Here is a 16804-nt window from a genome sequence, read left to right on the forward strand (position 1 = left end):
ATCTCTTCTTAATTGATGGCACAACTGAAGCAATATTTACTAAAGCATCGGCATGATTATTATCATCCCTCAGTAGTTGCTAGAGTTCCACTTTCTCAAAATTCTTAAAATGCTTGGATCTTTAGCTATATAATTCCCATTGACCTAATTGACCACTAGTTGAGAGTTGTTAAATATTTCAAAGATGTTGCTCCAAACGTCAAGGCAAATCTGAGTTCGACAATCAGTGCCTCGTACTCTATGAGATATGAATTCCAACTTGAACGAATGCTCCTTCACATCATTATGTGCACTTTTGAACATGATCTTGGCACCATTCTCTCAGATATTGGACGAACCGTTTATGTACACAGTCCATTCAGCTTTGAAACCTTCTACCTCCTTAGCTTCCTCTATACTATTGTGAATTTCACATTGAAATTTGCCAATATCTGAGACTTCATGGCTATTCAAGGAATGTACTTCAAATTAAACTCTACCAGCTCGAAGGCCTAAGATGACAACCTCCCTACTAAGTCCGACTTATGCATAATATTTCTGAGAGGAAAAGTCATGACCACTTCTAAGAAGACACAACAAAACCATGGACTAATTTTTCCATCATGCTATATCGAGTCTCTGCATCCAACAACACCTTGATGATGAAGAAAATAGGCCTTTATTATTTTCTCTCTATCTTTTTTAGCACCAAACTTATCATTTTGTCCAAAATAGCTAGGTACAATTGGAGCACATCTCCTGGTTTAGGCTTCACTAATATTGGAGATGAGCCAAGATAACTCCTCAATTCCTGAAATGCCTCCTCACATTCTGATGTGATTCCGCCCGAGCCCGCTCCACCGATAACCCACTGGGGTGCTGACTCGACACGGATGAAGACTAGGCCAATCACAAGAGCTCAAATTAAGAGATTTAAGGACAACCTGGGAGTATTTATACAGGGGGTAATCAATCTCAATAGAGCTTGTCCATACTTGAAGATACAAAGCCTATTCTAAGCATCCAAGTGGTGGAAGATACGGACCCGGGTGACGGTTTTGGTACATTTTTGGAGTCCGGGAAGCATGAAATGGTTCCAATGCTTTGTGGGTTCAATACATATGCCTAAGAGGTCATGGAATCAAGTTAAAGCAGCCTCAAATGCAATCAAAAAGAGCTTGTATGGACAGCATCAACAATTTGGCCGAATTTGCTGTATTGCTTGTTGGCTTTACTGTATTTTACTGTATTAGCCTTTTCTTATTTTTCCAAGCATGGACAACGTGTGGGACTTCATATTCAGCTTATTTGGCATGCTAAAAACCATCTAGAAGCTGATTTGGAGCACAAAGAGGTCAAAGATTGATCAAAGTCAACTTGATCAAAAGGCTAGCATTTTTAGTTTCATAATTTGTTTTTACTTTTTGTTTTAGGAAACTACCTTTACTTTTTGGCTTTTATTTATTTATTTTCTGGACAAATAACTTTAGGAAGGTTTTTATTTTATTCTTTCCATTGTAAATTAATTAATTCCTAATTTAATATAAAGGAATTAATTAATCAAACTTAGATTAGGAAAGGAAGTATAGTTTCGGCCAACTAGGTTTCTTTATGTGTGGTGGCCAGTTTTCTTTATGTTCTAGGGTTTTATTTCGTGGCTTTGTAGCCTATTTAAAGGCTTATTTTTCAATATGAATACAACTTTGATTTGATAAAGAAAATACTTGTGAGATTAATTATCTCTTTGTTCTTTGAGAACACCTAAAACACCATTAGAGAATTAGTTGTTTTAGCTTGACTTATCAATAGGTTTTCCATTCCCTATTGTGGCGTCTACATTATACTAAGGTTTCTAACCACAAGTTGGTTAGAGGTTGAGGTCAATTCCATTAGAACTTGAACTTAATTAAGATTCGGGCTAATATAATACGGGTTTAGGAGCAGGTCGTCCTAGGTTCATATCACATTCATTCATCTAATTAAAGTGTTTACATCCCTTCAAATCATCAAAAAATTTGTAGCACTTGTCAGATGATCAGGGGATGAATTTGTTCAAAGTCACTGCTCTTCCATTTAGTTACTGTACATCGTTTTTGTTTTGAGAAGATGGCATTCCTATTAAAGACCTAATTTGATAAGAGTTCGCTTCTATTCCACTCTATCTGATTATTGTCTGAGAAACATTCTAGCTGAAACTCCAAAGGTGCACTATGCGAGATTCAGTCTCATTAGCATTTCTCAAGGATCTCGAACGTTTGTAGGTGCTCAATGTGCTCTTCAGCATTTAATGATTTTACAAGTATATCATAAAAGTAGACCTACATTATTTTCCCTTCTTTTTTTTAAGCATCTTGTTCATAAGTCGTTGATAAGTTGCACCCGCATTCTTCAAGCTAAAAGGCATTACCTTGTAGCAATATATTTCCCTCTTGGTCAAGAAGGATGTCTTCTCTTAATTGTTTGGATGCATCAATGTTTGATTATACCTAGAGTAGGCATCTAGGAAGCTCATAAGCTCATGTCCAACCATTGCATCCACCAACGTGTATATCATTGGAAAAGGGAAACTATCGTTAGGACATGCCTTTTTAAGATATGCGAAGTCAATGTAAACTATGTTTTTCCTATTCTTCCTTTTCACCACAACTACATTCGCTAGTCAATCTGGGTATTGAACTTCTCGGATCATATCATTTACCTCAAGTCAATCAACCTTCTCATTAATCACTTGATTCCTCTTAGGTACAAAAGTTCTTCTTTTATGCTTCACTAGTTTGAATTGAGGATCGGCATTCAACTTGTGGGTGATTACAGATAGGTTGATTGCCAGATGCAATCCAAACGAAGCATTACTTGTGTTTTCTTAGAAAGTCTATCAGCCTTCCTCTTATCTCAGGATTTAAAGTGGTGCCAATCCTCATGATTTGCTTGGGTTTCTTGAGGTCTAATGCAATTTCTTCAATCTAGTCCTTATCATCTTTTTTTATCTCAGACATGAGGACTCCAAGGTTTTTTTACTGCTATTTATCTTCATACTTCTTGCCTTTCATTGCAGTCACATAGCATGACCCAGTCATTTTCTTATTGCTAAGCACTTTAACCCTCCTCCCATTAAGGAACTTTAGCATCAATGATAGGTAGATGAGATAGCCTTCATGCGGTGAAGACATGGTCATCTAAGGATAGTGTTGTACGTTGAGGGTGCATCTACTACCATCATTGTTTAAGAAACTGACTCCCTTAGAAGTCACTAGCATTACTACCATTTCGAGCACAGTGCTTGACTTACCATTAAACCCAAAAAGGTTCATGACCATTTATTCTTTCACATTCCCCATATCAGACCCCATTTCTTTTAAAAGGTCAATGAAAATTATGTCTGTTAAGCTTCCATTATCAATCAATACTCTCTTTAATGTGCACTCCCTTCCAGAAAGATCGACCACCAATTATCATCGTGGGGCATGTGCAGTCCTTCCTCATTTTTCTTTGTAAAAGTTTTATTTAGTGTTCAAGAGGATGATGGTCTGGCTATTCCCGCTGAAGCAACTTCTGCAAGTTTAATGTGTCTTTTTCTCGCAGCCATTATCACTCCCCTACTCGCGTGTCCACCATGTATAGTATGGATTACGCACTGAGGAGGTTTCTTTTTATCCTTTCTTTTTTGCCCATTCTCATTCCTTTGGTCATATTCGATGACCGTTCCCTTTTCTAGCCTTACCTCCTATCTTTTTCTACCCATATTTCTCTTGGCGAGCATAAGCTCTCTCAGGTAGCTATCCTTAATTAGATTTTCAATCTCTCACTTGAGCTAGCAACAATAATTACGTCATGTGCCTGATATCGTTATGAATGCGTAGAAGCAAGTACTATCCCTTGGACTCATTTTTGAGTACATCCATGGTGGTCATTGCATGTAACTCTTGTCTTTAAGATAGCGCACCATCTGTCCAGGAGTTATGCTGAGGGAGTAAGGCTTAAATGGTTGATAGGGACTTCTTTCATACTATTATTTGAGTGCGTAGTCTTTGGATAAGATAGAAGAATAGAATATTTTTCATCTTGTAGAGCCTCAAAACTATAAGTATCAAATATTTCCACGAATAAGGCAATCCGTAATGGTTCTCACACTTTATCTTTTTTCTTCCCCTATATCCTCTTTCAATTAATGAACTTGTTAGTTCTTTTAAGTTCATCTACCATAGTTGAGGGGGGTTTCATAGTTTAGGAATCATTCAAAGGACCATATTAGATTAATCCTTTCCGAAAGGTTTCCACAATTGTCAACTCATTGCAGTTATTAATGCTAATTTTCTCCTTATTAAACCTTTGAGTGAAAATCCTAAGCCTTTCTCCCTTACTTTATTTGATAGTGAATAAGAAGTTTGATAACCTTCTGACGCTCATACTCAAGGAAAAATGAGCCTTAAATACCATCACAAGTTCTTTTAACGAGTTTAACAAGCCGGCTTCTAACCTGTAGAACCACGATAAAGTTGGCCCTTTCAGATTAGTCGAAAACATTTTGCATATAATCGCTTATCTTTTTTCTTCTGAGATTATAAATTGTCCTATAATGTTGCAATACTACTGTTCTCTCAAATTCAAAAGCTATCAAATTGCTCAAATTTAGGTGGAACAACTTGAGATGGTAGCCTCGTGTCAACTATCCAAGCCGAGAAAGGTGTCTGTACCAGATTGTTAATCCAAGCATCTTCCATATGCTGATCATCTTTCCTCAAACATTTCACCGCTTGTTGAATTAAATCCACCAACCCCTCAGCAATGATAAGTAAGTCTTTTATCCTTTTTCTCTTTTTTAAATGCCCCTCGCTTCCTTGAGGACTTCTGTTGATCTTTCTCCTAGATGTCCACTAATTCAAGATCCCTATGATGAGCTCTTAATATTGCCTTGGTCAACTACTAGAATTGTCCACATGCCTTTATGTATCCATGTGACTCTTCTCATGGGGTTGATGCTGGAAAGATTGTTCCAACTACTAATTCCTTCATCCTGGCCATCATTTTACCCATCCTAATTCAAAGGCAAATCGTCTTGATACTCTACCTTTTGCTACCTCTCACTCCTTTGCGCATTCATTACAATAGGGGCTTGTAGTGGTATTTTGTTACAATATGTAGGCGATCTGTCCAAATGAGTTCGATCTTGCTTTTGAGATAAATTTGGAAACAACCATCTTAAAAGCTCTTTATTGATATGATTGGCCTCCTCAGATAGATAATTTGCCTGAAGGTAAGATGAACCATGGAATTCATCTTCTCCTACATATTTGTGAAGATTGTTCATAAAGTCAAGATTTGAGCTTCTAGTGTCAAGATCGTTCATAAAGTCGAGATTTGAGCTTCTGGTGTCACTGGTACAGGATGCAACATTTGATCGTTCCCTGAAGTTGACATCTCTATGTTGAATGAGCACACTGTCAATAGTTGAATCGATTAAGGTTCTTTTCTTGTTCTTTTACATGTACATATCACACGATAATTGTACATATCACACGATAATTGTGAGAGTGTCCTTATTTGGCATGCCAAATTGTTGATGCAAAAATCTATCCTACCACAAGCTGCTACACAGTGAGGATGAAACCTAGTTGCTACCTGTGAAAGAAAGAGAACACGAAGATCTTTAGGGCATCAGTATGGTGCCTGCCAAAGACACTTCAACGCTCAAGTCAGATAGTGCTCTTTGAATGCCAAAAATGAAATCTAAGGCTTTTCTTAAGATATGCGTACTTGGTCATCAGGTGTAAGAGGGTATTTATATATTCTTGGAATTGGATTTTCTTGTTTCTCAAGAAAACTAGCCCATTAACATAAAAGGTTATACCTTAGGGTCTTAAATTATGAAAATAGTCACTTTCCTTATTTAATTAATTCAGACGATCTTAATTAATGCATTCTACAGAAGTTTGCTAAATCGAAGCGTCAACATATAAATCTCAAAGACTATCTCTTGGAATATACAAGAAAGATGTTTTCTCAAACAAGATACATTTCTTATGAGCCATGATCTGACAATTATCCTTTCAGATGTTTCTCTTAGATATTATTCTTGGACATACCCCCAAAGTGACATTTTACTCAACCGTTTAAACTTACTTCTTTTAGAATTACATGCTCAAGTTCTCCCCCCCCCCCCCCCCCCCTTTTTTAGGGATTTATCAAATGAGAGGGAGGATTTATTATTCGGCATGAATCCTACCCACACAGTCTACATATGCCTATCTCATATAAATAGTTCTCAAAAATACCAATTGATAACAACTTAGTTTATAAATCTACAAGATTGACATGATTGAACTTGGTGGATATCAATTTTAAAACTATTTATGAGCTCAAGTATATATAAACTAACTTTTTATGTCTCATTATAGTATCCATCATTCATTTATGCAATACATGTTACATAGTCCTTAAACAATGTATTGATAGCTTCTTTATTTAAGGCTAAGCCATAGGATTAGTGAATGTGAAAAACTAGGGACCTCAATCATGCATAATCATGCCCAGATTATGATATTGTATTATAGTAGCTTGATAACTACAATCTTAATAGTCCACTTCAGGGGAGTTAATATCAACCAAAATTTATAAACCCTTAAAAGTAATAAAGAGCATGCTTAACGTCAACCTAACGTCTTTTGGTGGGTGGGTGTAGCACTACACTTAGCCAGCTAATTCCTTACAAATGTATATCAGGCATGATACAATTTACATGACACTTGGTGTTCATATGATGTTAAGAAAGGGAACTTCTAGTCTTAACTTCCCTTTCCTAGGTTTAAAAATATGTTATCTCATTTCCAACTAATGAATTATCATTGGTGTTACTTATATCATCTATATATATTGCAATAAATAATCACATTATTCTAGGACTTCACAACGACAAACTTCATTGTTTACATTTTCCTACTTTAAAAGGTAATTTTAGAATCAGTGGTATCATATACATTGAATTGCTTTACAATGATCTTTACATTTTAATATTATATATGAATATTACATTAATATTTGCATTTAGTGACTCATATAAGTATGCAGGCACTATGTCTATTAAGTGCATATCAACCCTTTTGGGAACTACTAAAGTAATTATCTAATAAGATGTAATACCATTCATAATAGGAGAATAAATCACACAAAATTTGATTTCGGGTCTCTGCAAAAACCCTTTGACGACCATTCACTGTATATTTAACCATCTAATTGCAATTTCTCATAAATATCCACTTGCATCCAACATGGATTACATTGTTGGGTAGTAGACTAGCGAGTCTAGGTAAATTTATATTGTCTATTTTTACTTAATCCAATTTGAATGCTTCTAGCATTCAACAATGGACTTCAACTCTGTATCCAAATAATTTCTTGAGACAATAAGACTATTGTAGAAGCAAACATGTTGTCAACAATAAATACATGTTATCAAATTATTCTCGTGTTGGCATAGTTAATCACAACCTCAATGTAAATTATTTAATTAAAATATCAGGTTAATTTCATTTACCTCTTCTGAGGTTTGATTTAAATACAATTTAGTCCACATAATTTCAAAAATGTCATTTACCTTCCTTAGGTTTCAAACATTTTTCATTTTCCTCCCCTATTATTTCATTCATACCTTTCCAAAAAATTTCATTGACACCCCCTAGAAAGGTGCCAGTTGTAATTTTGAGAGATTAAATTAAAATTAATGCAAACCTCCAAGGGTCTAAATGGAAATATTCCCTATAAATATAAAAGAAAATTCTATTATTTAAGTTTTCTTTTTTCTTTTTTTCTTTTTTTCTTTTTTCTTTTTTCTTTTGGGTCAGTAGTCGAAAGGATTTGTATTAAGAGAAACAACCGATACATTACGATAAATCATGTTGGAAGATAGATACAAGATCAGGATATCCCATCTAGGAAGAATGATTCTTCCCCTAGCTCTTTTTGCCAACCATCTGCAGCTTCATTGGCTTCTCTTGGTACACAAGATAACACGACACTTAATCTAACACGACACTGAATCTCTTGGTACAAAAATCTCACACGACATGATAACAAGACACGAACCCACACGATAATTTACGGGTTTGGGTTGACGATATCGTGTCGGATCCGTATTAGTGTCATCCAATAAAATCCAATAAATTAATGGGTTTTAACGGATGATACACGATCAACACGATAAACCCATTAGACCCATTAAAAAGGGATATTTTGATACTTACATACGTTTTATAATATTAAAATTACTTGATTTATCGTTAAACATGTCTTAATTTGTTCTTTTTTAGTTTAATTTTTAAAAAAATCTAAAAACAAACAAGAATTTTTGTAATTTGTTTTAAAAAATATTATTTATTATTTTAAAATTAAGTGAAATTTAAATTTTCAAATTTGTATTTATCGTTAATGGGTTAACGGGTTGGGTGACGGATTACACGATAATTTATTAAATGGTTTCGGGTTTATCTATTTTCATACGAAAACTTAACGGGTCATGCTTTGGTTAACTTAATTCTACACGAAGAAGACACAATACGACACAAATACGATTTAACACAATATGTTGCCATGTCTATGCCCAAGCACATGCATAGAACAGTCCTTGTGAGGATACTGTGCAATACAACCTTGTGAGGATCGCACAATGAGTCCTTCCCCAGCTTCCATAGAATTAATCTTGCACGAAGGAGGCAATAAAATTTATTTTAGTTGTAGAACCCGGAAGGGGAGACCAGCTAAGAGAGCAGGCCGAAAACAGCAGACCTTTCAGCAACCTCATTTGACTCTCTACCTAGAGAACTCTCTCCATGCTTCTCTTAAAAGAGTTTTGAATGGTAATCCATGGATTAGGAGCTACACCTTTATATACTAATTGATTTTTCCCCTTCCAAATCCCCCAGCATGTATATGCCACCAAAGCTTTCAGGTCATCAACATTTCAGACATATTACGAGTTGGATTATATGACTCTTGAAACCAGATAGTTGGGTCACGGAGGCTTTCTTCATCAAAACTCCAATTCAAAGAACTACCAAACCACACAGCTTATGCCCACGAACATTCAGCCATCATATAGCACGGAGGGGTCTACCCATTTATCTTCCCACATACGGATGTGCTCTCCATTTCCCACTCTCCAAAAAGAAAATTCTTTCAGCATTTCTTGTACCTTCAAGTAAGCTTTTCCAACGCCTCGAGCCTTTACAAGAGTTCCTAGTAACGCCTCGAGCCTTTACAAGAGTTCCTAGTTTCCATGAAGCTGGAATTTGGAAAAAGAAGTGTTGGCCAAAATGTATCAGGGGAGTGTAGTACAGTAGCAGTCGCCAAGCTTGTTCAGCAAACATTGCCTTGTTAAAAAGATCAAGTCCTGGAAGTCCTAATCCACCATCTCGTTTACTAGGAGTCGAAATATCCTTGCGAATCCAAGCAATTCCTCTTTTGCCTGTCCATTAGACCACCAGAATCGCAAAACACAAGCAGAGAGATCCTTCTGAATTTGTTGAGAACGAACCTATTTTAAAAAAAAAATTCAAGTGGTTGATTTCAAGTCTTTAGTAGAAGACGGACCATGGACCATACACATTTTGATTTCGATGATGCATTCTTTTGCGTGGTAAACTGGACATATTATTCTCTGTAAATTATTTGATAACAAAAGAAGAAATTATAATTATATAATTTATTTTTTATAGTTCGTTATACAATCAACACTATATGTAACAATAATTACAATCTCCACATGCCATTTATAAATTTCTCATCAAACTTATTAATCAAAAAATATTTTTCATCTTGCTTTAACAAAATCATAAGCCGAAACCATAAGAAAAATTAGAAAACTATCGTCATAAACCCATTCACATTATAATCCAGAAGACGTACATCAAAGGAACAATATGGAACACAGCCCAACCAATGGTGGGATCAGCACTAATTACACTTCGAAGGACCAAAAGCTACGGGCAAATTATACCTACATCTATATAACCAAAAAAACTGACATCTACAAATAGACAACAAACTGAGAGAAACCATTTCTTATTGATCAACCCTCTCATCCCTCCTGACAGAACAAAGAGTAACATCATCGTCATAGTCCGAACAACATTCACCTGCAATGCTAGATCCATCTTCTTGCACATTAAGACTGTCATGGCCGCTACAAGTGGTTCTTAGAACAGTTTCGCAATCTGACCTTCCTGACAGAGAAACCAGACCCATTGCTGCAATGCTGCTTGCAATAACATCAACATCTCTTGTTCCACTGTATAGACCCCGGCTTCCAGTAACAAACATACTAGAATTGTCATCAGCATTTGTCAGAACAGCAGGCAACACATCCAACAGTGGCGAGCTAGTCTGGCTTGAACCACTGATGAGCAAGCGCAGAGTCTCTCTTGCACTCTTCTCCACCACTGAATCAGTTTTAGGAATTAATGGGCTCACAAGTTTTGGATGCAGTGGCGGGATGGTGGTTGAAATAGTGGGGCCAGCACTCACCAGATAACCTTGACCTGAAGAACAAACATCAATAACTGGAATGTGGACAATTGGATCACACATGAGAGGTGTGAAGGTTGGGATCTGCTGAGAAGTTGGCCTTGGCAATCGGACCAATGGGTCCGGCATAAACGCAGGGAAATCCACAGAGGGAGAATCGACCAAATTAAAAGGTGGTGTTTGAGTCAACAAGCTGGAGGGCATTGTAGATGGTAATAAAGAAGCAAGTGGTGGAAGCAAAGTTGATTCAATTCCTGAGCTAGGATGCTGTGAAGATTCTGCTGAGCCTTGTAATGTTGATGCACCCGGAGGGCAAAAACAATAGTAGGGAGATAAAAGAGGAGTACCTATGTAAGGTAATTGAGTTGCTGGGCCCATAGTAGGTGGAGCAGCCAATTTTCCTAATGAATCCAGAAAACAGGACGAAGACAATGAGCAACTTCGGATAATTTCAGGAAGTTTGTCATTGTCAAAGTGATTTGAAGAAGAATCAGCTGTAACTGGTGATGCAATGGTTAGGTTATCAACAGCTGAAAAATGGCTGTCTCCACGCCTCCGCAACTTATCTCTAGCTGCAGTTCTTAAAGAAGAAATGCTTCTGGGCAGACCTTCTTTAAAGGAACTTGATCTTGGACTCAGGCTGCCCTGAAATGATGAATTTGTCCTCAATGTCTGACTGCCGGTGTGTCTGGAACGAAGAGATTTTGATGATGTGGAAAAGATTTGTCCCTCTTGTGCCGTATCAGAATGTTCATTTGTGGCACCCAAGATCTCATGTGAGCCTCCTGATCTTGATGAGGTCAAACCTAAAGTCGATCCCACAAGATAGGCACGAAGGTGGGTTGCAAAGCAGCCAAGCCGCGACTCACTGATTCCAGTTAATTCAGCAATAGAGGGTTTCCTCATAAGTAGATCCTTCATCTATTACAGGGATTGGAAAAAGAAGAAAAAGAAATCAATAACCACCATACCAAATCAGTGAACAAAATAATAGCGAAACATTATGTGGACCCACATTATCCTCCAACTACATCCAAACTATCATAGCAAAATTCATGAGCAACGTAATTATCACTTGAATGAAACAGAAAGATATGGATGTAAACGGTCTCAATTCTTAAAAGTTCAGAAGTATCATTCAGAGAATTTCTTCAAAATTGCAACAAAATAAGACAACAAAAGTAAAATGTACCTTCGCAAGCAATTCAATCCCCAAGAGCTTCGATTTCTCAGAGCACCAAAAGTAAAAAACCTGGCCATCCGGGACTTCTATAAGGAAAGATCGGCCAGAATCATCTTCTGGTATGTCACTGACTGCTATAGAACACTGGGATTTGCAACCAACAGTACATAGCCTCTCATTGAGACCATCATCTCCAATGAAAGAGAGGCGTAAGCTAGATGTTGGCAAGACCGTAAGGTTCAAATTTCCCCTGTTACAAATTTAAAAAGAAAAACACTTAAAAGTTTTAGATGGTAAATCACAAGCAAAGCATCCATCACTAAAGGAAAGACACGATTGAAGTTCAATAGCAGATATCTTAGAATACTGCATTCACATATCAGCACAATGTAAATACGTTCAAAAGTAAAAACCAACCTTAAGCAATTAAATGCTAAAAGATTTTTCTCCAAATGGACTACAAAACATCTGTGCTAAAAGACATCCTAGTAGGAACTCTAAAATTGCAACAAAAATCTTCAAACTACTTTCTTTCTCCCATTTGCTTTTCCCAGCTAACAGCAGAATTTTTTTTTTTTTTTTTTTTTTCTTAAGATGATAAGAACTTGAACTAAAATACATAACCCCACACACCAAACTTAAGCCAATTATAGACATTAAAAAAAGTTTTAACAATTCTTTTTTCCTTGTAAAGAAATAACAAATCACAGATTTAAAAATTAAAAGCCTGCCCCTCATACCTACATCATTAAGTACCTCAATTACAACTACCTCAATTACAACATAGACACAGCCTATATAGCAATCCATGCAAGATCCCAACCCCTTGCCTTAGTATAACACTTGAAATATACAGCACAGAACTTGTGAAGACAACAATGCATGTTTACATCTATAGTGCAATAATACCCTTGATTTTCAAATACTATATAAAAAAATCTAGCATCATATGTCCAATGATTGTCCTATCTAAATCAGCCTGCAACCTATTTCATAACTGGAATCGGTTTACAACCACATTCAAGCGTCAATTACTCAGTTTCCAACTACACTGATTTAAATTCACAAAACAAATTATATCTGCATAAGCAGTGCAAATTAACTTCTAACAAATAATTTTACACAAAATCATTTCACATACAAGTCTTGACTTAGCATGCAGATATAAATGAAATCTGAAAGCAAACTGACCTTCTGTAGACCAAGATAGATATATATATATATAAAAAACCCAAAAAAAAAAAAAAAAGGTGTACCGGGTCAAATAGTTGTATAGTCTAATAAAGGAATACCACTTATAAAGAATAATAATTCACATAAAATAAACAATTGCAATATCACACAAAGCTATAAAATTCAAAGCCACATAATAACATAAACACAGTGTCACAAACAAGGCATTTCAAACTCATTTACACGTCAATTCAAGTGTCAACCCTACATATCCAAAAAAGCAGCAGCAATCTATATAATATAGGATAATGAAACTACCTTTACTTCTTCTTAATTCAGATCATAATAGAATACGCCCACTTTACCTACAAGTCAAAAGATATATTTATTTGGAAGAATGAACATTGCCACCATTAATAAGCTAAATATGCACTCCTGTAGTCTACTGAATATCATAACTACTTGATACACTACCAGTAACATTGTATTTACATGCAAACTTGATGTCAGAACAAATTCTATTAATTAAGCCATGGTTACCCTGATGGAAACATTAAAATCTTTGAAATACGCTCCATATCAGAACAGCCATGAATTACAAACAAACAAAAGATTATAACAAATAAGCAAAGTAAAAATGAACTTCCCCAGGGATGGACTTATACAGAATATTGTACTAATAAATAACACAATCACAACAATATATTGCAGCTTTTCAATTATATTTTCTTCTTGATAGATTAAGGAGACAAAAAACAAATTGTTACTCTTACTACTTTATTATACACAGCAAGTATGAAAAAAGAACATTATTAAACTAACCTCCATGGGGTTGTCCCATGTCAAACTGCAACCATGACTAAGCAGCATGACATTAAGATGCAACAGTCTATATAATGACCAACTATAATCTACATATACACACTTAACCGTTTTAATTGTGAATATTTCCATATATTGTCAACAATCACATGGAGATAGTAAATTCAAGAAAACAACAAATAGTAATAAAATATATATATATATATATTACAAGTTTGAATTGTAAAACAATACAAGCAGCAAACAACATGAAACCATATTAAATATGACACTGATGGCACTAAGCCATTACATGAGCCCTCAAGTAAAAAAGATTAATATGAAAACTCAGGAAGGAAAAATTACTTTGTATGATTTAAGTTAAGAATCCACAGAATACACAATCCACTGCACAAAGTATATACAACCAAGATATGCAATGTCCTAAAAAAACAACAGATATACACATGAGCACCTCAAATTATCAGACACGAACTTACGGGTAATACATATGTTTGGTATACTCCAGAACATCACATCATTATTAACAGCAGGTATATCTTAAACCAGCTGCCTGCATGAAATGTCAAAAGCATGATTTTATGGTAGAGGGCAGTCAAGTAACATGAGATACAAGCAAAGAAGACTAAATGTGCATTTTACTACATGATATACACGTGAGATGAGATCAAAACATCATAAATTAGCATGACTCAAAGAAACAAGTTGGTTTACCAAAATTCAACAATAAATAGTTTTCTTTAAACTAAAGAACTACTATTCCAAGCGAAACTGATGCACAATATAGGAGTTAGCAATTTGAAACAGTGAAGTGGCTCAGAATTATAGTTAAGATGTTTTGTATAAACCCCACATAACATTTCATATTCAAGTACCTTCTACAAATCCAATCTAGAACGCCAATATGATCGTCCAAACCACAAATATGACGAAAACAACCTAGAATCAATGATGCCTATGTAATGATACTTCGGTCAGTTACAAAATGATTTGTTTCTATTACAGATGAACCAAAAAATTTCATCATGTAATAACTAACATAAACATACCCACAGGAATACAATTGTCAAAATTATTCAATCTAAAGAATACAAGATTACAAACACGAAGGGAAGCGAAATATAGTACAGCCACCAATTTAAGCAATCAGGCATTTTATAGACACACCGATATCCATATAATTGAAGTTACCTTGTAGCTGCAGGGCACAACAGCGTCCCTTGCTTGTTGATCTTTCCAACACGAATGGAAACAAGGGGTATACAGAAGCACCTAGCTAGCATACCAACTTCCACAGGCTCAAAATGCTGCTCACAAAACAAAGAAACAAAGTAAATACATTAACTACACTCTCATCGTTAAAACTCATTTCATATCAAAAAATTTCAACGAAATTACATTACACACGTTAATGACTAACGCCAAAAAAAATTAAACGAAATTTATTCAAAAAGAAAAAAAAAATCAAAAACAAATTAGTATCAACTTCTTTGTGCAGGACTCACGGCCAGCAGATGAAACCGTGCAAACCTTCAACTGCCATCAAAACCTAAATTCTACACAGAATTGCAGGACAAGCTTCCAAAACCCCAGAAGCTGTGAATTTCTCAATTAAAGAGAACAAAAATTCATCCCGAATCAAAGATCCAATTCTTGGAAATCTATCTACCTGGCTTAAATGAGCCAGAAGGCTATCTTCGGCGACGCCGTTGGAAGCGTTCATCTTCAACAGGGGCTTCAACCTCTCATCTGAACGACACGCGCCCATTACCTGCATATCAAGCGCCTGAAGCCATTGTAGAACCATGTCTTCTCGATTGCTGTTCTGAAGCAACAGATCTCCGTCTCCTTCATCTACGAAAATCTCCGTCAATCGCTCCTCAAGCCCAATCTCACTCCTCGACGTAGATCCGGCACCGGATTGCTCAACGCTTTTCGAGGACGACGAATCATCGAAATCCTGACCGTCAGAATGATCAAAAGCTCTGTCGTCCTTGTCATCGTTACCGTATGAATAGTGATTTCTAGGGTCAGCCATAGCTAGCGAATAAGAAATTCCTTCAAGAAATTTGGCAAAATCCGGTGAAATAATTCGTTTAACAATCACAAAGAGAAATTCGCTGCTATAGATTGGATAATTTTCTTTTAAATTTTCTTTCTTTAATTTGACAATCTTCAATTCGAAACCCTACGAAAACAAAGAATCAAATCGGTTTCCACAAAAGCAAAGATCGAATCCCGTGTGGCAGAGGAGAAAGAGCGAAGGAGGCTTTCTCTTTTTCAGAGCGATAAATAATATCTCCCACAGAAAATTAATTAGGCTTTCTTTTTTTTTTTTTTTTTTCCTCACGTTCTCAAATAAAATGGAAGGGATAAGAGTGGACAACAAAGGGTTTGGTGTATAATACATAAGCAGAGAAAAGTGAGAGGACGGGTGGGGAAGACCATGTCGGACTCAAAGGCGGTTTATGAAATCTAATTTTGAGTTAGGTTCTCATATCCGTGGTTGCAAAATCAGATTGATTGCCCACGTCAGCAATTGTTACCCAAAGCGGGACCCGTTTTTGAGTTGTGGAGGCCAATGCGTCCCAAGAGAAGATCAACGTAGAGGGATGTGCCACGTCATAGATTTTTAGCCGACCAATGCCGTATAAGTGGTCGAGTGCGTTGGTATCGCAGCGTGTGGCATTGGAGAGAGAGAGAGAGAGAGAGAGAGAGAGAGGAGAGAGAAATAAGATTGTACGACAACAACATTGAGATGGAGTTGGAGGTGTATGGTTAATGGGCTATTTTCTGTTTGAGCAATTATTAATTTTATTATAAGGTTGTCATTTTTCTTCTTTTATTTTTTTATTATTATAAGGTCTTCATTTTTCTTCTATTTATTCAGGGAAACTACTAGGAATAGTACTTATATATTCTTATTACGCGACGAGAGTCCATGAAAGTGATGGACATTTTTAGAAATTCAACCACTGAAATAATGTTGCACGCAGGACCGACCTAATCGACAGCTAATCTTAAAATATCTTTCATGTGGGCCCTCTAATATATATATATATATATACATTTTTTTTTTTTTGCTAAAAGTGATATGGGGCCCTCTAATGTACTCACTCTGTTATCCATACT

General features: G+C 36.0%; 1 protein-coding gene across 1 annotated transcript; it reads right to left on the reverse strand.

Moving 5' to 3' along the window:
* Nucleotides 1-9816: 9816 nt before the first annotated feature.
* LOC107413755 (uncharacterized) lies at nt 9817-16102 on the reverse strand. Its single transcript, XM_016021797.4, has 4 exons — nt 15342-16102; nt 14864-14979; nt 11687-11927; nt 9817-11415 (listed from the first exon to the last, which is right to left on the reverse strand). The coding sequence occupies exons 1-4, from the start codon at nt 15708-15710 to the stop codon at nt 10033-10035; spliced, it is 2109 nt and encodes a 702-aa protein (XP_015877283.2). The 5' UTR covers nt 15711-16102; the 3' UTR covers nt 9817-10032.
* Between the last annotated feature and the right edge of the window lie 702 nt (nt 16103-16804).

The sequence above is a fragment of the Ziziphus jujuba genome, chromosome 8 (assembly GCF_031755915.1).
Source record: "Ziziphus jujuba cultivar Dongzao chromosome 8, ASM3175591v1".
NCBI lineage: Eukaryota > Viridiplantae > Streptophyta > Magnoliopsida > Rosales > Rhamnaceae > Ziziphus > Ziziphus jujuba.